The 25,250-nt window shown below is 50.3% G+C and overlaps 10 protein-coding genes across 10 annotated transcripts; 5 read left to right on the top strand and 5 right to left on the bottom strand.

Annotated features, from left to right (window-relative positions):
• Positions 1-826: 826 nt before the first annotated feature.
• Positions 827-3,513, bottom strand: HO133_007957 (uncharacterized protein; the record flags this gene model as incomplete). The annotated part of the gene is made up of 4 exons (XM_037298825.1): positions 827-2,850; positions 3,064-3,118; positions 3,208-3,323; positions 3,405-3,513. 4 exons carry the CDS (start codon positions 3,511-3,513, stop codon positions 827-829), a joined length of 2,304 nt encoding a protein of 767 aa, XP_037156161.1.
• Positions 3,514-4,893: 1,380 nt separating this feature from the next.
• On the top strand, positions 4,894-6,341 carry HO133_007956 (uncharacterized protein; the record flags this gene model as incomplete). The annotated part of the gene is made up of 3 exons (XM_037298824.1): positions 4,894-5,420; positions 5,517-5,680; positions 5,740-6,341. The coding sequence occupies 3 exons, from the start codon at positions 4,894-4,896 to the stop codon at positions 6,339-6,341; spliced, it is 1,293 nt and encodes a 430-aa protein (XP_037156160.1).
• A 513-nt stretch (positions 6,342-6,854) lies between these two features.
• On the bottom strand, positions 6,855-7,801 carry HO133_007955 (uncharacterized protein; the record flags this gene model as incomplete). The annotated part of the gene is made up of 2 exons (XM_037298823.1): positions 6,855-7,225; positions 7,357-7,801. The coding sequence occupies 2 exons, from the start codon at positions 7,799-7,801 to the stop codon at positions 6,855-6,857; spliced, it is 816 nt and encodes a 271-aa protein (XP_037156159.1).
• A 1,316-nt stretch (positions 7,802-9,117) lies between these two features.
• Positions 9,118-10,070, bottom strand: HO133_007954 (uncharacterized protein; the record flags this gene model as incomplete). The annotated part of the gene is made up of 3 exons (XM_037298822.1): positions 9,118-9,212; positions 9,281-9,367; positions 9,422-10,070. The coding sequence occupies 3 exons, from the start codon at positions 10,068-10,070 to the stop codon at positions 9,118-9,120; spliced, it is 831 nt and encodes a 276-aa protein (XP_037156158.1).
• Positions 10,071-10,857: 787 nt separating this feature from the next.
• On the top strand, positions 10,858-11,444 carry HO133_007953 (uncharacterized protein; the record flags this gene model as incomplete). Its single annotated transcript, XM_037298821.1, has 2 exons — positions 10,858-10,995; positions 11,358-11,444. 2 exons carry the CDS (start codon positions 10,858-10,860, stop codon positions 11,442-11,444), a joined length of 225 nt encoding a protein of 74 aa, XP_037156157.1.
• A 253-nt stretch (positions 11,445-11,697) lies between these two features.
• Positions 11,698-13,344, bottom strand: HO133_007952 (uncharacterized protein; the record flags this gene model as incomplete). The annotated part of the gene is made up of 1 exon (XM_037298820.1): positions 11,698-13,344. The coding sequence occupies one exon, from the start codon at positions 13,342-13,344 to the stop codon at positions 11,698-11,700; it is 1,647 nt and encodes a 548-aa protein (XP_037156156.1).
• Positions 13,345-14,801: 1,457 nt separating this feature from the next.
• On the top strand, positions 14,802-16,944 carry HO133_007951 (uncharacterized protein; the record flags this gene model as incomplete). Its single annotated transcript, XM_037298819.1, has 2 exons — positions 14,802-16,037; positions 16,114-16,944. The coding sequence occupies 2 exons, from the start codon at positions 14,802-14,804 to the stop codon at positions 16,942-16,944; spliced, it is 2,067 nt and encodes a 688-aa protein (XP_037156155.1).
• A 321-nt stretch (positions 16,945-17,265) lies between these two features.
• HO133_007950 (uncharacterized protein) lies at positions 17,266-18,387 on the top strand (the record flags this gene model as incomplete). Its single annotated transcript, XM_037298818.1, has 6 exons — positions 17,266-17,325; positions 17,378-17,396; positions 17,451-17,566; positions 17,630-17,719; positions 17,779-17,831; positions 17,910-18,387. 6 exons carry the CDS (start codon positions 17,266-17,268, stop codon positions 18,385-18,387), a joined length of 816 nt encoding a protein of 271 aa, XP_037156154.1.
• A 201-nt stretch (positions 18,388-18,588) lies between these two features.
• HO133_007949 (uncharacterized protein) lies at positions 18,589-22,195 on the bottom strand (the record flags this gene model as incomplete). The annotated part of the gene is made up of 3 exons (XM_037298817.1): positions 18,589-21,591; positions 21,689-21,889; positions 21,968-22,195. 3 exons carry the CDS (start codon positions 22,193-22,195, stop codon positions 18,589-18,591), a joined length of 3,432 nt encoding a protein of 1,143 aa, XP_037156153.1.
• A 577-nt stretch (positions 22,196-22,772) lies between these two features.
• On the top strand, positions 22,773-25,062 carry HO133_007948 (uncharacterized protein; the record flags this gene model as incomplete). The annotated part of the gene is made up of 4 exons (XM_037298816.1): positions 22,773-22,973; positions 23,037-23,321; positions 23,373-24,156; positions 24,203-25,062. 4 exons carry the CDS (start codon positions 22,773-22,775, stop codon positions 25,060-25,062), a joined length of 2,130 nt encoding a protein of 709 aa, XP_037156152.1.
• Between the last annotated feature and the right edge of the window lie 188 nt (positions 25,063-25,250).

Below are 25,250 nucleotides of genomic sequence, written 5' to 3'. Positions count from 1 at the left end.
ATAGTACTACGGCATCTCAGGAGATGAGAATATGATACAGGCGCCTCAAGTTGCACATTACCCTCCCTACAATGATATCAACACTGCTTGAGATTGTAAGCATAGCCATTGCGAGTATCAACGTAGAAAGAGACTTTTCGATGAGAAGCAGGCTTGAATGTGTGACAATGAAAGCAATAGGCTGGTTTCGGCTTCCGTGAGCCACGCGTACTAGCTTCGAAGAAAAGGACGAGACGCGACTCAGCGACGAATCGATAATCAGACTGCGTGGAAAGGGGTCCGAAAACAGCGACAGAAAGCGTCAATTGTAGTCACCTTCCCGAGAGCACTTACTGAGTCACCAGCACTGATCCATTCCTCTAATCCACCAGTCCGCAAGGTAATCGTTGTTCACTGACGCCAGCGCTCTTCGCGAGGGAGGTTGTGTGAAACGTGTATCCTTGTCGGAGATTTGGGATGAGTATTGCAGCCTCGGAGAATGTTGTGAGTTCATAGGCACGATAAAGATGTAGCAGAGCTACAGCATCTGAGGAGGGTTTGAAATTGAATTAAAACCGCTGGATGACGATTAGGTTTGCAGTTCAGGTGGCGGATAATGATGACGATTATGCCCCTAGAATGTTGGTTAAGGATGGGAATGCGAACGATGGACAGCGCACGAAGACGGAGGGGTTAATGGAAACAAGAGAGCTGCAGCCACTTGACCTTCATGAGAACAGATTCGATGCTATTTTCGTAACCTGATCGATTCCTGAGTAGTTGGATTGCTGTACTCTCTACACCCACCTGACCATGAACATGAAAATGACGCAAGCCTCCCACCATCTCACTCCACAAGCCCTGCTCCTATAGTCTCGCCGCCGGCTCTCAAAATGACTCTCCCTCCCTGCTCCAACGGAATGGGATCATCTACCTCAACATGCACCCTCGCTACACTTCCTGGCTTAATCAATCTAGGTTTCTTCCCCTTGACAGCAGCACCAGACGCCTTATCCAGCTGGGCCACCAGTTTTGTGACCCTCCCTGGCGCATGCAACCTTCCTTTGTGAACTTCGCAATGCATTGGTGTGATATGCTCGAATGCTAGTATCTTAACTGTGAACGACGTGACGCATTGAATGGGGACGGCAGGTGGGCAGACGACGTCGCCAGATTTCAGGTATTTGGCTTCGATGTCTGCGAGATGCAGTATGACATTCTGGCCAGCTACGGCCCAGTCTGAGGGTTCTGAGTCGACTTCAAGGCCTTTGATGGAGGCAGTCTGGCTGGCGGGCATTATGACAACAGTGTCGCCAATCTGGACATTGCCAGCATCCAGTCTGCCGGAGATAGAAAGGGGATTCTGCACGCCACCACGGAAGATGTCATCAACGGTCATGCGTAGAGGTTTTTCCAGGGCACGGGTGACGGGCTCAGAGGATTCAAGTAGTGAAATGAGCGGAGCGCCGGTATACCACGAAGCTTGAGGGTCTTCTGCTTTGCGGACAATATTGTCGCCTGTGAGGCCTGCGCATGGGACCAAAGCGAGATTTTTTGCTAGGAAGCCTGCGGTTGTGAGGAAGGCGGAGACTTGCTGGGATATTTCATCAAAGCGGTCTTGGGACCATTGAATGGTGTCTAATTTATTGACTGCGATAACGATGCGTTGGACACCCATGCTGCGGACGAGCAAGGCATGTTCTTTGGTCTGGCCTTTGAGACCCGATTCGAAGTTTCCTGTGCTGGCGTCAATGACAAGGACGGCGAAGTCGGCTTGGCTGGCCCCAGCGATCATATTGGGTATGAAGTCTCGGTGACCTGGGGCATCGAGGATTGTGAAGCTGGTACTTTCTGTTTCGAACTTGTTCATGGCAATGTCGATGGTGACGCCACGACTTCGCTCTTCGGTGCCCTGATCTAGCACCCAGGCTAGAGCGAACGATGCTTTACCGATCCTTTCGGCTTCTTTGCGGTACTTGTCCAGAGTCCTTTGGTCGACCACTTTCAGATCATAAAGGAGACGACCCATCAATGTACTCTTTCCCGCGTCAACATGGCCAATTACCACAAAGTTCGCGGCGTTCTTGGGCTTCGACCTTTCGAATTCCGCCATGACATCGAGGTTCTTCCCCTTCACCTTGGGCTCTTCAATAGCAACAACCCCTACGCCTTGGAAAATAGCATTGACGCTTTCATCGCCGGATGAAGGCTGTGGTGGCTGTTTGACCGGCTTTTGGGTTGGTCTTTTAGTGTTTTGCGCTTTTGTGACAACGTCATCAGGGCTTGGTCCTGCAAAATCAAATTCAGCATATGTATCAGGACCTAACACATAACGATCTGAAGTCTGAAGATCATGCTGTTGTGACACTGCAGGGGCGGCAAAGATGGTCTGTGCAAATACTGATGGGTCTGCTGCCGGTGTGATCTCAGGCTGTTTGTCGACGTCTGGACTAGCCAGAGAATCCGACTTCTTAAAAGCCTCCTTTGCTGGCTGATCATCCTGTGGCGACTTCAGCCCTTTTGACTTTCGCCTTGGATATTTCCTCGGTTGCTCGTTCATAGTCTGCTCGGTGATCGCAATCAAAGGTTTGGGGCTCGATATGTCTGAAGCACAATCGGGCTTTCCTTGTCGTGGCTTGCCACTAAGCTTGTCCAGAAGAGCAACGGAGTTTGTGGCATTCTGTCCATCTTCGGCCCTTTGATTCTCTTTCTTCTTGCGAGCCGCAGCTAGAGCAGCAAGTTTGGACTTTGGGGCACCATCCGACTTTGATGAGCCCCCCATTAATCTACCTCGAGGATATAAAGGCTCAATAAGAATTTCTCCACGGCGGTCCTCTGGGATGTTGAGCCACGGAGAATCGCGGAAAAAGTCTGCAAGCGAGAGCTGAGCGGAGCAAGACGATGAGATCTCGGAAGTTTTTACATGTCCTCCAGTCTTTGAGTCTTGCCGCGAAATACCCGATACTGGTCCGAGGCGCGTTTTCAGCCAAAGGCTCGTGACAGGAAGGCTGCAGAAATCTCACCTCCGAACGGTGTCCCACAGTGCTTGGAAATAAAGTAACGAAAGAGACTATCGAGACTTACCATCTGATTTATTGACGTCCGAATTCACCTTCTGTTTCCTCGCCTTCTTAGGCGTCTGTGAATTTGTTTTTTGGCCTATGCATTTTCAATAAATTATCCCACCGAATCGACCGTCTACCATGTCGTACTTATTAAGTAGTTTACAGTCTTATCAACATCGTAGTAGTAATGCCATAATGAATCCTCAATCTCCCTGTCGGTGATGGATACTTCCGGTCCGAGTACATCCCGTACTTTAGCAGTGCCTAGACGTAAGTGCTCTAGGACGTCAGAGTCAGTCTTTGGTTCACAAGCGGGCACCCGAGTACGCATCTTCGGAACGAGCAACAAAAGATATATACCTTTATCCTCGGCACCGACCTCCTCCCCATAATCAGAATCGGCGCCTCCATCGAAGTCATCAAGCTCCTCGTCCAAGTCTAGAGCTTTCACTAACTTGTGTCGAGACATGATCGATGACACAGCAGCTCACTGTAAATTGGAGTAAAGTGTAACGATTGTGGCGAGTACCAAGTCACTACTTACTGACGTGGTTGAGAGAAACAAAGGTGTCGCTTTGGATTTGATATATGTTGTATCGTCCACAGACCGCAATGGGAAAGGTTGCCAAGCTATCAGAATTGCGCTAGTCTGGATGATCCGGGTAATTACTACGTAATCTCAGGGGCTACTCGTAACGAGTTGCTTACTCGAGTAGCTCGTTAAAAATCTTAGCGAGCTAGTTATATATATATAATAGCTATAGTAATATATAATTAAATTAATATTAATATATATAATAAAATAAAATAAAATAAAGCTAAGTTATAAAAAATTAAAGTTATATATATAATTAATTATAAATTTAAAGTTATTATACTTTTTAATTAAATATCGCGAATAAATAAATTAATAATTATAATTATTAAAATCTCTTTTTCTACTTTTAATTATTTAATTATTTAACTATTTTCTATTAAACTCTTTTAATTTTTTTAAAACTTATAATACGTAATTTACGTATTTTAATAATTTAAAAATAATAAAATTTAATTTTATAGTTATTTAAAGATAAGAAATTTAAAATATCGCTTATTAATAACTTATCTATTACTTTTTATAAATTTAATTTATAAATCTAAATCTATCTAATAATAGAAAATTAATTTATTCTATTAAAATTGTAGTTAATAATAATTCTATTGAGTGCGTTAACTAGGAAAGCTAATGACGATCGCTCAGGTATTTAAAGTAAGTTATCACGATCATCGCCCGACTGTACTAGACTTACAAGACTTAGATACGTAAATCCTTTTAAATCTTGAAACATAAGTTCCCTTACACATGTTAGAATGGTGGCCGCTAACGACCTGGTCTTAGCCATCGATCTTAGCTGCATAGGTATATCCTTTGACTACACCTCTAATAGCGAAAAAGACGACGAGGCCTAGTGCTTCGAGGTGTTTACGCGCGCTGCGGACATCGGTATTACCTTCTAGGACACCTCTGATGTAGACAGACTCTTTACTAATGCGGTCAGCTTACGGCTATGTGCTGCCTCGGTCTTCATCGGTAAATGCGCCTGCGATGCTCGGGCATCAGCTTCACGTGGGGCTGCCCACGTATTCCTCCATTCAGGAACCCCTTTGATGCTTAACCGAGGTTTTATAGCCCGGGGAACAATCTAGAGGCGGACCTGGTATTTGAGAATAATGGCATCGTAAGAATAAGGAGGGTAATATTTAAAGACGATACTATTCAAGGGGTAGAAGACTCGCCTTAAGTGAAAAGTTTATACCCTAAGTAACAACGACGCACCTTACACGCTTAACTCAGCACACCGGCGTAACCATGGGCGTCGTCACCAATGGCAACAAGAATGGGACCCTCTTTTCTACCGACATTCTCGCTCTTGCGCTGGACATTGTGAACCATGCGGCCAATATGAAGACGCTGCTCGCCTCCCAGAACCTTCCCACTCCCAACTTTTCGCCTGACTCGCCCGAGCTGCCCGACACACCCGAATATGCCGCCCTGCGCAGCAGACTCGTGGCCTCGCTCGACGATCTACGCCTGCTCGTCGTCGGCCCGCGGACCACGATGCGCAGCCTGATAGGCTCGAGCAACGACCTGGCCGCCCTCCAGGTCGCCTTTGAGTTTGGCTTCTTCACCATTGTGCCCGTGGCGGAAGCAGAGAGCATCGCCGTAGAAGACGTCGCCCGGCAAGCGGGCATGGACGCAGGTCGAGCGCGGCAGGTGCTGAGGTTCCTATGCACGCATCGCATCTTCCGGGAGGTCAAGGACGGCTGGTTCGCACACACGGCAAGTAGCGCGGCCTTTGGGCGGGACGAGAACCTGATAGGGCTCGGACAATATTCGTGAGCTTCCTTTCCTCCTTCCCCATCACGTCTCCAAGAGCTTTTCATTTACAAGAACTTACGTGGTTGACGCGCAGAATGGATGATATGTTCAAGTCCGCCTCCTTCGACGGCCGACTGCATCAAGGCGTCCTCTCAAGTCTCGGACCTCGTCCATTCACCCTTTACGACGCGTCTGGGTACGACCATGTTTGAGTACTACGAGAAAAACCCAGAGCACGCTACTCGGTTTGCCACGGCCATGGCGGGTGTTACAACCAGTAAGTCTGGAACCTTCTTCTTTTGACCGCAATACGATGGCTAAAACCTGACCCCTCAGTCGACCGTAAATCTAGCACACTCGGTGATGTGTTTCTATGGGACACCCTAAGGGGCACAGTGGTCGACGTGGGCGGCGGCAGCGGACACGTCTCGATCGCGCTGGCGCGCCGGTTCCCGCACCTCTCCTTCCGCATTCAGGACAGCGAGAAAATGCTCGCCCAGGGCCGGCGTGTCCTCGTCAAGGAGGACCCGGCCGTGGCCAGCCGCATCGAACTGCTGCAGCACGACTTCTTCCAGCCGCAGCAGCCCGGCGGCAACGCCGTCGCGGCCTTCTTCCTCCGCCATGTCTTCCACAACTGGGCCGACGCCGACTCGACGGCCATCCTCCGCGCGCTCGTGCCCGGCCTCGAGGCCGCGCCCGCGGGAACGCCCATCCTCATCAACGACAGGGTGCTGCCGTGCCTGGGTGACGGGACGCCGCTGCACGAGGAGCGCGCGATGCGTCGGCAGGACATCATGATGCTGGTGGGACTGGGCGCCAAGGAGCGCACCCGCGCCGAGTGGGAGACCCTGTTCCGGGCGGCCGACGAGAGGCTCGAGCTGAAGAGGGTGCACGCGCAGGGGCAGTCGGCGCTGTTGGAAGTTATGCTGAGAAAATAAGCCACTGTGTGCGTGTATGATAAGAGAGGTACCTCGCGGTTCCGCTTGCCGCGTGCCAAGACGATGAGGGGAATTCGGTTTAGTACCTAGATTGGTAGATGATCTTTCTTTTTGTGTGCGGACACCCAGGTTCAACACAGTCCTTTATTGGCTCGAACTGAAAAATGTTATCTGATACTAATTATCCTTGATGGTTTAATAGCACGCACGTAACCTGGTTTAATGATTTTAATGTAATCCCTCGCTGTGAACTTCCTTCTTTTAGCGAAAGTAAAGAGGTATAAAGGGGACTAAATAAGTTGTCAACAAACTCTTTCATTTAGAGTTTCTAAGTTTAATTTTTAACTCTCGATAGGCATTAATGTCGTCGACATCCATAAAATTACAAACGTCTAATTTCATGTAAGACCGTGGCTCGAACTTTTGGGTTTGAAATTAATGTACAGAGACACAACCGAGGCAAACGATTCAAGCTACCTTTGAGGTCGTTCACCACCCTATTCACCCCCTTCCCTAGAATCGTTTAACCTGACTTAAGCCCCGTGCCGAGTTGATTAATCTATCCAGCAACCACGTAACGTTCAGCCAGCTCGCCCACCGCACCGACGGAGCAAACGCCCCGTGCCAGATGACGCCCCTAGCCCCGCCGAGAATATCCTTAACCAGCTTTTCGGCGAGCACATCGACGTTCGTAGCCTGGCGCTGGTGGTCCATCCGCTCCTTCCACGCCGCGTCCTGGACGCCGTGGTAGTACGACGTCTCGGGCAGGTCCATGGGACCACCGGGCTTACCAAACATGGGCGTGTCGGCGGACCCGCACATGGACGTCACGACGCGCACGCCCAGCGGCTCGAGCTCGACCCGTAGGGTTTCCGACATGCGCGCTACGGCGGACTTGGAACTGGCGAAAATGCCTGATCGAGAGCGCGCGCGCGTCGCCGGGTTAGCCTGACTGCCCAGGGGGGAGAGAGAGAGAGAGAGAGAGAGTTGGAAGCGCTGGCCGACGGAGACTTACCCGCCCACACCATGTTCAGAGCCCCGTCGATGGAGCTCTGGTTGAAGACAACTCCCTTGGCCTCGATAAGCAGGGGCGCAAACGCCTGGACCATGGCGAGAGGGCCCCAGACGTTGACGTCGTACAGCCTCTTCGCCTCGGCGACGTCGGTGTCCAGCAGTGGACTGTTGAATTCGACGCCGGCGTTGTTCACCAGGACGTCGAGGCGCCCGCCCGTGCGTTTCGCGACTATCTCCTTGCAGTGCGCGATGGTCTTTGGGACGGTCACGTCTAGCTCGAGGATCTCGATGTCGCTCAGCTCGGCGAGGTCGGCGGTCTTGGAGGGATTCCGCGCTACAGCGAAGACATAAAACCCTCGCTGGTGAAAGTTCTTGGCCATGGCCCAGCCGATGCCGCCGGTGCTGCAGCCCGTGATCAAGATCGTCTTCTTCAGTACAGTTGCCATATTATAGTGGTTATTGGTGTGAAAGACGGCGAAATGGATGATACGTTTTTTTTTGACAATAATAATAAGCGGAAGCTCCAATCTTGCACAGCAGCTGATGGAATTTTATCTAAGAAAGAGCTGAAACGTTATTTGTAAGCATAAGTAATAATCTCTCTTGCCTCGGATAAGTCCGAACACGCTGAGAAGGTGATTCTCGTGGTGTGTAAAGGAAGAAAATAAAGAGCACCGCAACACCATTGTATCAGCGCCATTAGGAATCGAACTTAATACGAACTAAATACCTCTTACGACAAAGGATGCTTATATTTCTTACTATGAAATCGCTATGTATGTAACCGAGCTAGCCATATGTGGTCTAGCAAATAGCCACTTCCATAACGCTAGGTTGAGGAAAGTAGGGCGGGGCGGGAACAGTAACTCGAGAATTAGAGTATTTATAAACGCCTTTCTTATAGTAATAAATAACTACTACTACTATTATATCCACCGTCTATAATAAATTATAATATTCTTCTTATAGTATACTACTTCTGACATATGTATATAACCTCGAAGATATCTTCTCGAATATATACTCGAATAATACCTATGTCAGCTAATCCCCGAACTATATCTTTAAGTTTATTCTATCGGGTAATATTGGGGCGGAACTGGATCTTTCGCCTGCTTATGAGGAGCATGCAGCGAGGTCATGGCAAAGGAATCAGCGGGCAATTTTTCCGTCGGAGATGAGGATTCGATCGCTGATTCATGTTTGATGGTACAAAGGGCTCGAGGCTTTGGCATGAGGTTCGATGAAGAACGGGGTATCCAACGATTGAGCGAATCGTGAAGACATGAGAAGGAATAGATAACTTCCGGCACCAGGGTGCTTCGAAGGCTCTACAAGTCAAAGCGTTCCTCTAGTGTGGGTGGACAAAATCGCTGCGAGTTGGCTTTGGAGCCGAAATCGACTAGCACCCGGGAGAGCAGTCTAGACACCGAATCATTCAAGTCTATCGTCTATCGAGGTACTCCTCGACAGGGCCTAGAAGAGAAATTTCCCTGGGCAATCAAGCGAAGATTGTGGAATCTCATTCACAGAGAATTTACCTCGAGGCAAAATTGTCAAGGCTTGATGAACAGTACCAGAGACTGCTCGCCACCCAACTATTCTTTCATGCATACTGCAGCACAAAGTGACACTGGAACGACACTCCTGTGAGGAAGTGAGCCTGGACTACCATTCCCCCGAGCCTTCAAAAAACCCGAATCGCGCAGAAGCGGCGATCAAGTATGAGCTATCATCTTTCATGTTTCACTCATTGAACGGCTCACATGCCCATAGTACACATGTACTCGACGATCAGTGCGCGGTTTATGATGCTGCTCTCTGGCAATGCGCCTTGTGATATTTCCAGTCCGCCTTCTGGCAATCAACAGAACAGTACTGCACACTCCTGCAGGTTGCGCACTTCTTGACTGGAATATCCTTACCGCACATCTCGCAGCCGGAGACCAGAGCTGGGAGATCGGCGTTTTCCTCTGCCACGGCTTGGCGTGGGCCCCCTTTTGCGGCGATACCTGGCCCATATTAGCATGGAATCACAGTCAACGGATTGAACACCAGCCATTTACCCAGCATAGCCATAATCAGAGCTTGAGAGCCACTCTCGTTGTTCACATCACCAATGTAGGCGATGTGGCCCTGTCCATGCTTCTGCCAAACCGCTGGAGTCTGCGCCGTGTCGACCCTGTCAGGCGGGAAGACAGCAGACTGAACCCGCGAATGATCGGTTGGGACGTAGACCTTGTCGGCAGCGTGAACATTGCCCAAGTGCACAGCTTTCATGCTATATGACTGCTCGAGCGTCTTGAAAGCCTCGTTGTCAAAGACATTTGCGAAAGCAGGATTCAACGCAAAGACTGTGCGGTGATAGTCTCCCCAGTCCCAAGGCAGATTCATACTCCGGCACATGCCGGCAAATTCGGGTCCGGAAACGAAGCTGCTGAACAAACAGGCGAGAATGACTGTGCCGCCAGCTTTGGCATACTCGGAAAGCCTTACTTGGATGGTTGTCCTGTGCTTCTTTCTGGAAAGGCCACCGTCGGTGACAACAATAGCTTCTGAGTGGGCCAGATGCTCCGTAGTCAAGGAACTGGTCTTGATGACTGTGTAGTGCTCCTCAATCTTGGTGCAAAGGCCAGAGTAAAGGTCGTCGAAGATCTCTTTTTCATACGCCTCGCCGAGTTGAAGCAGGAGAATCTGGGGCTTTGTCACCGACATTATTTGGGCTCGTTAATCTTGTTTCTATGTATAGACAGTGGTCGAGTAGATACCGAAGGGTAATTCGATCAAGAAGTAGAGGGAAAGAAGAAGAGACCCAGAGAGCTCGCCCGTAACATGAATTAAATTGCACCGAGGCGGAATTTCTGGAGCCGGATAAATCTCCAACAGTCCAACGTGCGCTCAAAGGATGGTTAGAGAATCCTATAAACAGCCGAGCAGAGTAATTCGCAAATTCGAAATGCTGTGATCAAAGCCTTCGTTGTCGAGTCATAGAAGTTGATAGAAAATCATTTTGGTTCCCCATCAGACACAAACAATCCGAAAATAAACTAGCGCCAAAATGTCCTGATCGCCACTGTCATGGCGGAAGAGCACGAGCCATTTATTAAACATTCATTTCCCCATCCCCAACGTCTTTCCCCACTGACCACAAATACTTAAAGGTCCATACCAACCAAACCCACCCTCTTTTCACACCATCTCCACACACCACCGAGCAAGCAACAAACCCAACAAGACTCCATCCCTCCACCATGGCCTCCAAACTCCTCGCCCCTTCCCTGCGCGCTTTCCGCCAAACCTCACCCCTCCCACCCCTCCGCCCCTCCCGACCGTTCCGATCCTCAGCTCGCCTGCAAGACGCGACCGCCACCGCTCTGCCCGTGCGGAAGCCCGTCGGTGCTTTCAGAGGAGGGTGTGTGAAACCCCCCCCGCCCCCATCATCCCTCCCCCATGAATCCTAAATCCTCTCATTTGGTTGGCTGGCCGTCTGCACAAAAGGACCATGTGGCTGACAGACCGGTTGCGCGGGTGCAGGATGTTCGGCTTCCTGCTCGGGTCCACGCTCGCGGGCGCGGGGACCTATTACTACATCCTGGAGGAGTACAAGGTGTCGAACGAGCTGCTCACGGAGGATATCTATGTCAGTAGGGATTCTATTGATGAGCTGTACGAGCGCGTGGCCGTTTAGACGCACGCGTGCATGCGTTCCTGCGGCCTTTTGAAAGGCTTCGCGTGGCATTATATTTGCGCTGCATCTTACATACGGGGGTTCAATAGACGATGGTAGACGGCTGTACGATTATAACGGCGTGCATGCATGCGGTGGGCGTTTACGAAACTCCGGGGCGGTAATAACGGGAGAGTTCGAGGGCGCCGGGACTCCTGAAGCATGCATTTGTGGGACTATAGATTGGGGCATGCTCGTCGATAGACTTTCAATGAGATCACCTTTTCTTCACTCTTTCCGGAGACCACAGGCTGATTTGTCTTGCATTGACGCAGGCTCTTCAAGCGGCGGTACAGAAGATCCATGCGTATGTCGCGACGCTGGAGGACAAGATGGAGGCAATGGAGAAGAAAAAGAAGTGAGGGTCGTATACCGGGGAACGAAAAATCGGGAACGGTGGCTCCCACCAGCTTCAATGTCGGAATGTCTAAAGCTATGCGTCTCTCGACTCTGCGATTCATAATGTAAAGGTACAGCTGGAGTTCGGGGCCTTGGAACATTTCGTCTCATCAGCCTCAGGCATCGTACACATATGTACCAAGCCAGTCAAGACAGACTATTTAAAGTCCAATACGCTAAGTCAGATGTGCATTCTAGCCTGTTATGATTGAGCTTCTACATCCATATCAATTTACGCAGCAATGCCTCAGTTTTTGAGCTTTCTTTGGACCACTCGCTTAAAACATTCTCGAGAACCGTCTTCACAACGTTTAGGTCACGATCTGGATCGACTTGCCAGTTGGAGACTGCAATGCGGCTCGCTGGACAATGATCCCACACGGTCCCCGACACATACATCTTGGAGCTCGCGTTGATCCTTTTGACAAGCGTGTCATTCAGAGCTTTGTTCTTGGCCTTGAAGAGCACGATGATGAAGATACTCTTCTCGATGCTGGCTCTGTTACTGAAGACGTCCGTGGGAAGAAGTTCGAAGTCTGTATGATCAAAGAGATGCGCAGCCACCGCTCGTGCGAAGCGGATCTGTCTCTTGAGCATGTCTGCATACCCCTCACGGCCGTAAGCCATGAGAGTCGCATAAACTGGTAGGCCTCTGAAGCGTCGCGAGTTCTCTATGCCAACGTTCATTGGCGACTGTATCGAGTCTGTGGCCGAGTTTTTGGTGTTCAGATAGGCGGCGTTTGGATTTTGAAAGACTTGCTGAGCAATGCCTGGGTGACGGCAGAAGAAGAAGCCACAATCATAAGGTACGTTCAGAAGCTTATGCCCATCGCCACCGATCGAGTCTGCTAAAGTCAAACCTTGGGCACCTTGCGCTACGGTCTCAAATTCGGGCGATCCATCCAGAAGTCTTGCGAAAAGCCCAAATGCTCCGTCGACGTGCAGCCAGGCACCATACTCATCACAAAGGTTCCTTAAGGCTTGGACTTCTGCAATACTGTGGGTTGCGAACAGACCCGTGTTGACCTCCCCACACGAGACCACGACAATCGAAGCACTGTTATGATGGCCCGACTTCAGTTGCTGTTCTAATTTCTGCAAATCGAAGGTAAGATAGCCATTGGATGTTCCAACACCATGAACGCAAGCGCGGCCTAGTCCCAAAATACTCGAAGCCTTGAACAGAGAGGAATGTGCCATGGTGGTAAGAATTTCGATTTCCTCCACGCCGGCCATACGACAGGCTTTGAGCAAGCCGAGCGACCCAACGCTCTCTTCCGAGTCAGGCCCCAAGCGTCTCTTGATGCGTTCATTGATAATATGCTCGCGGCCGCAAGCCAGTCCAAGGACATTACTCGCCGTAGCTCCTGTACTGAAAACTCCAGACCACTCATTTTCGTCAAAACGTAGGAGATCCATCAGGAGCCGCAGGGCCTTGTCTTCAACATTACTGGCCACCGTTTGATCTGGCAGGTGGACTGAAGGATTCTGATCGTAGGTTGAGACTAGATTGTCTGCAACTCTAGCTGCTGGCGTGACGCCTCCCACAACGAAGCCATAGTAGTTTGGAGAGAGGCTGGACGCATTGAGGGCGGGAGCAAGGTCTTGCAAGAGATGATTCGTGGCCTGTTCTATCCCCCGGCCATGCTCTGGGACAGTTTGAAGGAGGGCGGACCTTGTGTTTTCAAGTATCGCCGATTCTGGCAGTACTGGATTGGACCGCTTTTGTAAAAGCTCCAACGAGTGGGCGTAGGCATTTTCCAAACAGGCAATGTCCTTGTCATCTTCCATCATGGTATCGACAGTAACCTCTGGTACAAGGCCTGAGATGTCCTTGCGAAGATCATGAGGAAAGGGAGGCATACCCCAGTCATACACCTCAGATTGTTCGGAAATTAAACCCTTGCTTTTATGCAAATTCCAGTAACAATCTCTCACAGAAGATTAAGAATCAACAATTGCCCGACAAACAACAGAACGTAAAAAAAAGTCCGCACACTGAGCACATATTGAGTCATCCTATTTCACATTAGTGATCAGGCTTTCTTGAACATCCTTGTTGTGACTAGGCGGTCCGTACGTAGCCGCATGAAAATTGAAATTTTGTTGGCGTGTCTTGAATAACAAGCCAAGAGTATGCTGTATGAGAGTAGATTCAGATTACGACTTGCCTCAAGACTGCAGTCATAGAATCCACCTCACGTGTTTAACACACAACTGTCCAAAAAAGGTGGCAATTTGCAACTTCTTCATTTCACGTTATTTGGGTATCCATTTGGAAGATCTTTCTTGGGAATAATGTTGATCAGCGCAAGAAGTTCTTCGTCAATATTGATTCGGTCTGATTGTTGAAGACGTTTACCATTTCGACTGATACATTTTCTTGCACCTAGCTTGACCAGAGTGGTGGGAATGTTTGCAGAAGATCATTGTCTCCAATCCGCCGGCGGAAGGCTTGAACCGTGCATCAGAAACAATTTGCGGTTTGAATACTGTGGCAGACTTTAGCTTGTCATTTCACTACGAACCAAAATACTTCTATCTGCCTTGATAATATGCAATATATCACTTAACGTAATAACTACTATATACCGACTCAGTGATTTGCGAAGATTGAAGAAAACCCATGGATGTATCTACCTGTGAGATCAATTTGATGGGATCATTTTGCGTCTGATATCTGTCAGTTCGGTCTATGTGTACAACTGTACGCGATTTTGTGAGTCGCGAGTCGCGAGCCGCGACACCGTACCTAAAGTGCTTTAGATTTCAAGATGTGTAAAGTAAGAGACTACTCGTATATACCCGGTACTGGCCGCTAACTGGTAATGCACGGTCTAAAATCCGATAAATCCGGGGGGGATCTTGGGATAAGGTACCCTCTCAAAGACTCACCCTAGTCTACCCCCGCTTCGTTACGCGACATAGGGCTTAAAGAATTCAGGCAGACTTTATTACACTATTATATAACTTTATCAATATAACTTCGATTTCAAAAATGCTAGAAATTTTAGAAATCTTATTCTACGATTATAATTTTATTTTTTTGTATTTTTATTACACTGTTATGGAAGGACGAATTACTAAAGTTACAACTTCATCGGATTTCAGACCGTGCATTACTAGGTAGCGGGTATTACCGGGTATATACGAGTAAGAGTTAGAGTACTTGGCGGCGCGGTAACGGCGCGTATGACGAACCTGAAAAAGTGAGCTTTGAACTCGAAGTAAGCCTCACCATTAGGTATGTCGCAAGTATCTAGCCTGGGTCTGCGACCTTCACAGGCACTTGCAGCAAAGAGACTGACTCGACCTCAATAATGTCCGACTTTGAAGTAGAAATCCAGCACGAGGCGCCGCTGCCAAGTCAAATGACCCTTCCAGACGCCCAAAATGGCAGCGGCGAACCGGGCAACGAGAACATCGCGTTGGAACTACTGGAAATCCCCCCGGAACAACTCAAGAAACGCAGACCTTGGTCCTCTCAAGGTTTTAAGTCAATCCTATCTCCATCTCCATTATTTATCGACTCTCGGCGGGCCTCCAAGGATGACCTCAGCGTTGCATCCGGTCCCGTCACCCCCAAACGACCCAGTGTCGTTCCTCGTGGTCTGAGTCTGCAGATGCCACCCAGAGATATCAGCAGCACAAGTACAGCAAATTTGACCAAGCGCGTCCCCGTCTCGCCCAAACCAGAAACAGCAGCAGCGTCATACCCTTCACCTTCCTCTGTGCTACCCAGGAGATCGCGGGGAATGGACTTTTCAAGAGCTGCGACAAACCTACATCATTCCACATTGGCCGAGTCGTCTCCAGAATCTTCTCCCATTGTTGGGTCTCGAGGCAGCATGATTCCGCGGAAAGGCCTTTTTAGCCCACCAAGCAACCCTAGTGTTCCAGAATCACCAAATAGCGTACCAAACTCGCTTTGGCCTACGATGGCAACCGCGGAAAAAACCGGGCTGTCAAGTTCTGTGGGAAGTTCTAGTATGATGGAGTACGATTCAGGCAGCACATCCTCAGATGGAGATGAAGTGATGGACAACGGAGAAGACGATGATACTATTCACATGACACCACACATCAATCAGCTCGGAAATGCATTTGGCAATCCCTTCGGCTCAGTCGCATCAAGCCCTGGTGGAGACGGGATCGGTGCATTCTCTCCCGCAGCTTCAAAATTGATGAGCTACCAAAGACATCGGGTAAAGTCGCGGAGAAAAAGGATGAGCTCAAGTAGTGCCAGTGGACAAAGCTCCTTGCATAGCCCAGGGCCGTCCTCACCTCCTCTGCTGAGAAGCATTGAGAGCAGTCTGAGCATGAATGGAGGATACTTTCTCGAGGATCCATCAAAGAAAGAGATTATTTCAAGACGAGAAAGCCTCAGTCTGGGCACCAATGACATGCAACTGTCTGATGCGGAGCAAAGTGATGGCGAGGGGCTTTTTCGGATGCATTCACATGAGGAGGTGCCGATCCCAGCACCAGTGACACCAACTATGGATGATCGGAGGAATGTCATTCGAAGGGCAGTGACACGAAGGGGGAATATGCTGGTATGTCCGCATCCTGTGATAAACACAATTATCCGTTCTGTAATGCTTTGTAGTCATATGCTCACACAATGTCTAGCCGAAACCCAAAGGCTTTGCACGCATCCGAGCTGCGCTTCTTGAAGAAGGAGCGCCCATCGACAGTGAGGTCCGCAGAGAAGCTGAAGTGATTCGACAGGTTCGGGAGAGTGATGCCGATAGCGATATTAATCTCCACCCTTCGCAACCAACTACGACAGCGTCGTCGCCAAATCTGACTGCCACAGCCGGTCCATTGGATAGTCTGGAGAACATCTCTGAGGATCCGTCAATGAACGGCGACGATAATTGCAGTCGACGCTCCTCAAGTGCATTCTCACATCAAGCTATCAGGCATTCCGGAGGTTCAACCTTCTGGAATAACTTTGACGAGCGAATGCGAACACCTCCACCGCAGATCATACCGAGAGAGAGCTCTTCAGGAATGAGTGACGACATGAACATGGACACTCCCGTTGGGTCTCTGCAGTCTTCAATCCCACACCAAACAACTGCAAGGCCATCCGTCTCACAGGAGTCGCTGGCATCTACAACCCAGACTACCGTTTTCGAGATGCCGAAAAAAGGCAACAACAAGCGCATGCGGGACGACGATTTCGATCCGAACTACTTCAAACGTCGCGCGGTCTCGCCAGGGTTGAGCCTGCAGAACAGTCCAATTCTTCCCCAGTCGCCTTTACAGCGCGATGGCGGCTGGTGGGGCACCCCGAAGAGCAATCGGGAGATGCCTAGCGTCCACGTTTCTGGGGACAGGGTGAGCAGTACAGGGAGCAACGGCAGCATGAACGGGCTTGGAGGTCCCTCGAAGCGGGTCGGATTACAGGGTATGACTGACACTCACGACGGCTTGATGAACATGAGCATTGAGTGACCGGTAGACGGTGCATGGCGGCCATTTGCTTTTATATCATTACTAGATACCCCATCGGCGACTCCCTTTTTTTTGGAGCATGCAATACAATTCTATTTGCATCAATAATACAAAAACCGTTCTAGGATTATGGCACTGCTGCGATGTGGTTATCACCAAACTTTGTAGCAATCAATCATCTCGTCGTTTGGTAGTCCGTAAATGTTTTGATCCTGCCCCAAACAGCACATGCGCTCAACAACCACATTCCCTTTTCAACCCGCCTCTGATTCGCCCATGCGGCATAAACAACAACAATCCAAATAAATCTCCAGGCTGACGATGGCCTCAAACAACGTCTCTGCGATCTCCGCGTTCATCGAAGGCGCCCCGCCTGGAGAGGTATGCCCTTGGCCTGAGTCCTCCGTCGACGCTATCTGACCTCCTTCCTCAGCTAGCAGACGTTGTAAACGGTACACCATGACCCTGCGTCCGAACGTTGCGTTTCCCCCGCTCACACCGTCCAGACATCAAAACCCTGACGGAAGACGACTCGACCCTGCTCGAGAAGGCTCGCCCAGCGTTCCAGAAGTACAACGAGGAGCAACTGACCACCGTCAAGCTGCCCGGTAGTGGGAAGAATGTCAGACAGTCCTACAACCGCGTTGGAAAGAACAAGCGGAGTCTGATTCGTGGGAAATCTCAGGTCCTGATCAGCCCGTACAACTCGCTCGGAGACGGGCGATACTACGATGTCGAGAGCCGGAGCTCGTTCGCGTTCGATCCTATCACGCAGGTACGAGCGCGCCGTATAATAATAGCCCTGGCAGAGGGGGAAGTTGACCGAGAGGGTAGAAAGCGTCGGACGTGCAATCGCACCCTCTCGAGTCGGAGCATACAGACCTCATGTACGTGTACGTCCACGCCCACGCTACATGTATCGCAGCTACCCTAGACACTAACACCCCCCCCTTTGCCTTGCGCAGGACCTCCCTCTCCAAAACCCTCGCCACCCACGCCCACGAACACTACCCGTCCTCCACCCACGCCGTCTTCCCCGCCCCCACCTCCTCCCTCGCCGTCCTCCTCGTCTCGAACAAGTACTCCCCCTCCAACTTCTGGAACGGCCGCCTCCGGACGAGCTACCTCTACCACCCGGCCACCGCCGCGCTGACCGGCACCCTCAGGTGCGACGTCCACTACTACGAAGACGGGAACGTGCGCTTGCTCACGACCAAGACGCTTCCGCCTAGCACGGTGGCTGCGTCGGCGGGCGAGATCATGAAGACGATCGCGAAGGTCGAGAAGGGGTGGCAGGAGGAGCTGAACCGGGGGTTTAGCAGGTTGAGTGAGGGGGAGTTTAAGAGTCTCAGGAGGCAGTTGCCCGTTACGAGGCAGAAGGTGGAGTGGGAGAAGGTGACGAGTTACCGGGCGGGCAAGGAGATTGGTGGTGGGAGGCGGTAGAGAACGAAAGACAAGTGCATCTGCCATTGAATGAGCTCAAGATTGGTTCTCGTCAGTCATGAGACGCTAAAATGCTACAAAAAAAGGGCTCTGCGGCCCAAATGCCATCCCAATGCAGAATCCGTTTTCGAGAGCCTTCCCGAGGTTTCTTCCAAAACTCTCGCAACTCCTATCGTAACTCAGCCCAACCCATATCGAACATCATCGTGCGACAGCTCTCCCATAGAAAACCAAATACGCCTGCTCATTCTGAAGCCTGTGATCTGGCTTTAGCTTGTTGGGATCAAAATCGGTAACCCTTTCATCGTCGAACTTGCGCCAAATATTCCCTCTCGCGGCGTCTCTGACGAGCGATATATAGTGACCACCGTTTCCCGAAGTGCCGATGTGTCTCATGACAGCGTAAGCATCGTAAAGGTAAGGTGGCGTTGTTGCTGCATCTCTAATGGGCTCATCCATCCTTGAATACTCATGAGCTTCTTTGGAGGCTTGAGGAATCATGTAGGGTTCCATGTTCAGGCCAAACAGTGGAAAGCCAATGGGCGTGTGCACCTTTTTCGCACTCTGACCCTTTTGCATCTCGAAGCGCTTGAAGTGCACCACCAGGAATTGCGGCGCTCTCGTGATGGTAATCTGCTTCGTCGCCTCCCTCTCACATTTGCAATGTGGGCACTTCCACACTTCGTCCCCACTGAGCCTCTCTTCTTGGCAGTAGCTGCGCAAACAATCGTGAATATCCCAGGGTCGTCTACCGGAGGAGCGTGGGATCTCAACACTAATGCTATAGAAGGCCTCGTAGGTGGTGGAGGTACTCTGACAAGTCGTACAACGGAGCCGCGAAGCGTGTTGGCCCGCGAAGAGGTCGGAGATCCAGGATTTCTCGCGGTGCGTGTAGCGGTTCCACTCTATCTTCGAGACTGTCTGGATAGGCATACGCTCGCGGTCCATCTCTTCTCTCAAAGTAAGGGGTCGCAAGGGAGTACGATTCCAATTCTCATTGAGATCTTCGTGCAAGCAGTCAACTAGGAAATCAAAAAATTCCTTGGCGTCCTGCTGGCGGTCCACACCCCATTCCTTGTTGAGTCGAGCACAGAAGCTACGCAAGGAGCTTGGACGAATAGCTTGGACGTCATCTTTCCAGAGGCTACGAATGAGATTTGCGTAGATGCCTGGCATGATACCGTTAGAGCCTTTCCAGTTCTTCTGAGTTTGATCCTTCCATTTGTTGTCTAGGAAATAATGCGAGAGGGGTATGGTGGCTAGAAGGCACTGAATGGTGGCATTCATGTAGCAGGTCACACTAAAGTTGATGAGGCCAGTCCTTGGGAGTTTTAGGTAATGAGAGATCGATCTCGACGTGTATAGCGGATGTTGTCTAGATGACGAGTGTCGGGAAGCGGGAGAGAATTGTGTTGATTCTCGTTCTGATACACCACTGTAGCTGGGCCGTGGAACTGCAGGAGCTGGCCGTGACGGTACAGTAGGTAATGATCGTGGTGGAGGCGGCGGCATTGGCTGTCGTGATCGTGGTGGCGGTGGAGGCAATGAGACCATCATTGACTGCCGCTCTGCTGAGACTTCGGGGAACCTTCTTAGGAAATCCTCATAAGTATGAATGAACGGTGACATGGGCTCGTCGCTATTCGAATCTGTATCTCCATCGCTTTGGGCGTGTCGATAGTCTGCTGGGTCGACCTCCTCTCTCGATGCTGTCTCGAGCCACGACTTCTCTTCATCGGGGTTGAGTGGCTTCTGATCTCTAAGTCTACGCTTTCGCACCTCTAAGCTCGAGTTCGCACTCGCCATGGGCACGCGCCCTATTGGCCTTCCTGGTTTTCTTGACACCGTTCGAGACCCAACCAAAGCAGCAGTGTTCGAACTAACAAGAGCTTGAGGGCCCACAAGCTCAGCCCAGGCAACAAGGCCCCCTTTCAGCATTACGGGTGGTCTGCGCAGCGGCTTGTATGCATTGAATTCGTACAGTGTATCATGAAGAGCTCTCAATGCATCAGCCTCAGTCCCGGTGGGAGGGCCAGCAAGGAACCCAGTCGAAGAGGTCTTTCGATCATAGTAGACAACTAGATCGAATTCGTCTCTCCGCTCAAAAAGAGACAACTCAACTTCAGGCGATACTACCAGTCGTTCTTCTAACTCTTCGGCCGAAAGCCCTGCTTTTAGACCCAAAGGCTCGACGCACATGATTGATTTAGCAAAAATGTGGCCTTGGTCAAAATCTTCACGACCCCGAATATCAATCAGAAGAATACTGGAAGTCTGAAGACGCTCATAAAGCTCAGGTGCCGAGACTGTCGATTTGTAACGCACCTCTGCAGACAGGGTCTGCGCAAGTGGGACCCCTTCAAAGCTCGCGCTCGATCTCGTAGATTGAGAATAAACAGTCGCTGACGAAAACTGCCCAGAAAGGCGTTTGCCAGACTGCGGAGAGTGTGAATTGAATGTGGGCATGTTATTCTTAACGACGCTTTTGGAAGGATTATAGGCAGGGCTCGGTGCTCTTGGTAATTGAGTCTCAGTTTCGAGGCTCAGAGGTATCTTTGGAGGTGGTGGAGGAAATTTTGGAGGTGGAGGAAATGTGGGTAGTTGCATGTCACGCGGCCCGGAAGGCTTTCCAGGTGCAGGTGGCCCTCCGGACTGTGGAGGAATGTAGGCAAGGGAAGACGAGTCCTCAGAAGATGACGGCGTATATTCAGTAGGAGAAGGTATCTCGACAAAGCCATTTTGTGATACGCTGCGCCGTCCTTCCGCAGGCCCTGCTGGCACATTCTTTCTCTGTACTCTGAGTTGGGAAAAGCGCTCGGCAAGAGCATCGTCAGAGGTAGGGCGAGGAGATACACCACGAGAGTTTGATCCGGCTTGAAGTCCCAAAGGCTTGGGACGCACGATTGGCCGGTCCCTTTGCTGTGTTGATGCCGCCTGTGGCTGGGGTTGATACGGCCCAGAGATTTGAGGCGTTGTTTGCGATGACGGCAGGAACAGCTCATCCGTCGCTCTATTACTCGTATTTGGGGTGTCCGGCATTGAAAGAGGTCGTTGATAGACATTGGAGAGTTGGCCTGTCTCGGAATACGTTGACGAACGACGCGACGACGAATATTGATCTGACGGTCTCACACCGCTCTTAGTATTGTCGTGGACAATTACGTTATATATCTGCTTCAACATTTCATGCTGCGTCGCATTTTGCTGCAAGCATAGTCAGCATTTCTATCCGTGACTCGCAGTCTCTCGGAGGTTAGTTCGCGCATGAATAAAGGCATGATTAAAGGGTCTCCTCACTGACCTTCCGCAAGGATTTGTATATCTGTTGCCAATCTCCTCTGCCACTATTCGCAGTGGGAAAGTCTTTGTGCTTTGGTATGATGTTGAGTAGCAGTTCTGAGCTAACGAGGTATTCCACATATGCCCTATCAGGCCGCTTGAAGCTAACATCCGTCCCGACCTGGCCTGTAGATTGCTGCGCAAGGCTCAACAGGGAGCGAAGCTAGTTCGTGTAAGTAAAGGCTCAAGCAAAGGGATGAATACTCAGAAAGATGGATAGGTCATTGTAGGGTTGACGTACTGGCATGCGAGGGTCAATATTCCTGACGGAAGCGTTCGCCTTCCCCTGTAGATCCTTGATATGTGAAAACCGGGCGTTGGATGGACCAATGACGTTCATAGTGGAGTTGGTGCGTTGACTATCAGTCCAGCTTGGTGAACTTGGATAGACAGCGCTCTGTCGATTCAACGGCACATGCGCATTGAATTGTGGAAAGACACGACCGATGGGAGGGTCTTTGATGGTCATGGTAGATAGTCAATACCTCGCCCGTATTCAGGATCACCGGAGGTCCAGACACTTAAGGCCTGTATCCATAGCGGTCCCCGCAGATGAAGGCGGAGAGTGGTTGAAAGCGAATGGCAATATGATGAGGGTGGTAAGTCTGCCTGCTTCATGGACGTCACCGCCCGCTAGAACATTGGAATTTCAAAGCACTGTGGTTCCTCTGTAATGTGTTGCTTGGAGTGGTTCGTCGGTGTCGGTGCTTGTAGAATAGGCATCAATATGAGAGTTGTTGCATCCATTGTCAGCGAATTGGACCATCTTTCACGAGGCATCACTTTCACCTCGAATTTACCCGCAGCGGGCGCTAAAATTTGCCCCGAAAGCTTCGTCATGCCAAGCCTTTTTGAGACTTGAGAGTCTCGGTCGATTCAACGACAGCCTGGACCATTTACCTGACATCCTAGACAGCTTGCCCACTCGTCCAACCTCAAGCATCATCTTTCCCGAAGCACAACAGAAGGTCGCTACAACAGAGGACTGTAAACATTCGTCCAGAGCCACCGGCCTTTTATATTTAGCTTGGGACATTCACAGCACCATGGCGAGCTGGTTTGCATCCAACTCCGCCCTCGATGAGCAGATCGAAAAGGCGACTTCTTCCAGTTTGGAGGACATTGCTTTGAATTTAGAGGTCTCCGACATTATTCGCTCAAAGAGTGTTCAGCCAAAGGAGGCTATGAGATCGCTGAAGCGACGAATAGGGCACAAGAATCCGAATGTTCAGTTGGCCACCTTGAAGGTAGGCTTCCCAACAAATCGAGATTCTTGAGCTGTCCTCGTGTGGAACTGACAGAATTTGCAGCTTACGGACACATGTGTCAAGAATGGAGGATCGCACTTCTTGGCAGAGATTGCCTCTAGAGAATTTATGGACAATCTGACGTCCTTATTAAAAGCATATGGTAGTGCTGCACCTAACGACGACGTAAAGACCAAGATCCTAGAACTTTTACAGGTCTGGGCGAGTGGTACAGAAGGCCGGAGCGATGCATCCTACATAGGAGAAACTTATAGGACACTTCAAAGAGAAGGCTTTCGGTTTCCTCCAAAGGTCGAAATGTCCAGCAGTATGCTCGACAGCAGCGCTGTAAGTGATGCTGTGTTAAGAGTCATAGTGAAAAGCTGATTCGCGAAACAGCCACCTGAGTGGATAGACTCGGACGTCTGCATGCGATGTCGAACAGCATTCAGCTTCACGAATCGAAAGCATCATTGCCGGAACTGTGGGAACGTTTTCGATGCTCAATGCTCTACCAAAACGATACCATTGCCCCATCTGGGAATCATGCAAGCTGTGAGGGTCGACGACGGATGCTACGCCAAGTTGACTGACAAGTCTCGCACCGGGCCTCTTCCAGAACGATCACTTGCCAAAGGGAACGCAAGCATAATAAGACACCGTAGTCCGATGCAGCCCCGTGATGCCCGCGTCGATGAAGGATTTGATGATGATCTGAAGAGAGCGCTACAGATGAGCCTTGAGGAAGTCAAAGGACACTCTGGCGCTGGATACGTCCCCCAATCTCAATTGCAAGTGCAACGAAAGTCTCCAATAACCGACGGACCCTCAAAGACTGCGAAGCCCCCAGAAGAGGAGGAAGATCCTGATTTGAAAGCCGCGATTGCAGCGTCAATCAAAGAGATGGAGGAGCAAAAGAAAAGGCACGCTGCCAATTTGAAGAAGCAGGCCTCAAGTAACACATCAACTGCAAATATGGACGTGGTAATGCCAAACAATAAATATGAGCTGACTCCGGTTGAAGCCGAAAACATTAATCTCTTTTCCACCCTTGTCGATCGTTTGCAGCATCAACCACCCGGTACGGTGTTAAGAGAGCCTCAAATCCAGGAGTTATACGAAGGCATCGGAGCTTTGAGGCCAAAGCTTGCGAGATCATACGGGGAGACCATGAGTAAACACGGTGAGTGCCGGAATCTGGACAAAGCAACCCCCACTGACATACTCAGATACTCTCCTCGATCTGCACTCTAAGCTAGCCACTGTTGTTCGGTACTATGACCGAATGTTGGAAGACCGTCTCTCGAACACTTACAGCCAGCATAGTCTAGGAGGCTATGGGGTCAGATCACATGCAGCACAATCAATGTATCCTACGATACCTACAGAAGCGCCAAGTGGCCAGGGTGGAGCAGAGAGCTACTACAACATGAACGGCGCGCCACCACAGATCGATACATATGCTCCTCCGCAACCGCAGTACAGCAACTACCCTCCGCCTCAGTCGCAATATACACAACGTGACAGGGCACCTTCGAATACATCATCTAGTTACGATCAACGCTTGCAGCACAACGCCCAAGCACCTCAACGAGCGTCCAGCCTACAAGGCTACCCACGCTCGCCAAATCAGATGCAGGAGCCCTCCTACTACCCTCCTAGTCAGCCTCAAAACCACCAACAGTACCAACCATCACCAATGGAACCGCCTCCTCAAACGCCTACCACGGAAGATCCAGCCGCAGCATATTACAACCAAAGCCAACCGCAGATCTCACCTTCTCAGTCGTATCCACAACAGCAAGCGAACCGCAGCAATTACGCCTCGGCACCATCTCCAGAACAGAGTCACCCAAGTTTGGCCCAACAACAGCAAACCTATCCACCTCAACAGCATGCCCTTCCACCACTTCAGCCACAACAACAACAACCGTACTGGCAACAACAGCAAACTCCCGCCGTGCAGCCATCGCAAAGATACAACGCACCTTACCCATCGATGAATGCATATACGCCAGATTCTTTCCCTGCAGCTCCGACCCATCAACCGCAACCAAAGCAAGTGGAGGAACAGCTGATAGAACTTTGACCGTACCGTACTCTGGATGATTTGGTGTATTTGAATATGTTTGGCTGATGCGAAATGTATGTGCGATAGCGCTGCAACAAGCGGGTAGGCAGGATAGCTTTTAGGATCATAATGGATGAGTGGTGAAGTGATAGAACTCCGCACATGAATGGAATGTGTCCGTGTCCTTCACACGATGCTACTCTGAG

The sequence above is a fragment of the Letharia lupina genome (genome assembly GCF_014066315.1).
Source record: "Letharia lupina isolate WasteWater1 chromosome Unknown contig_4, whole genome shotgun sequence".
NCBI lineage: Eukaryota > Fungi > Ascomycota > Lecanoromycetes > Lecanorales > Parmeliaceae > Letharia > Letharia lupina.
The sequence above is the reverse complement of the archived record's forward strand: the minus strand, read 5'-3'. Positions and strand labels throughout refer to the sequence as shown.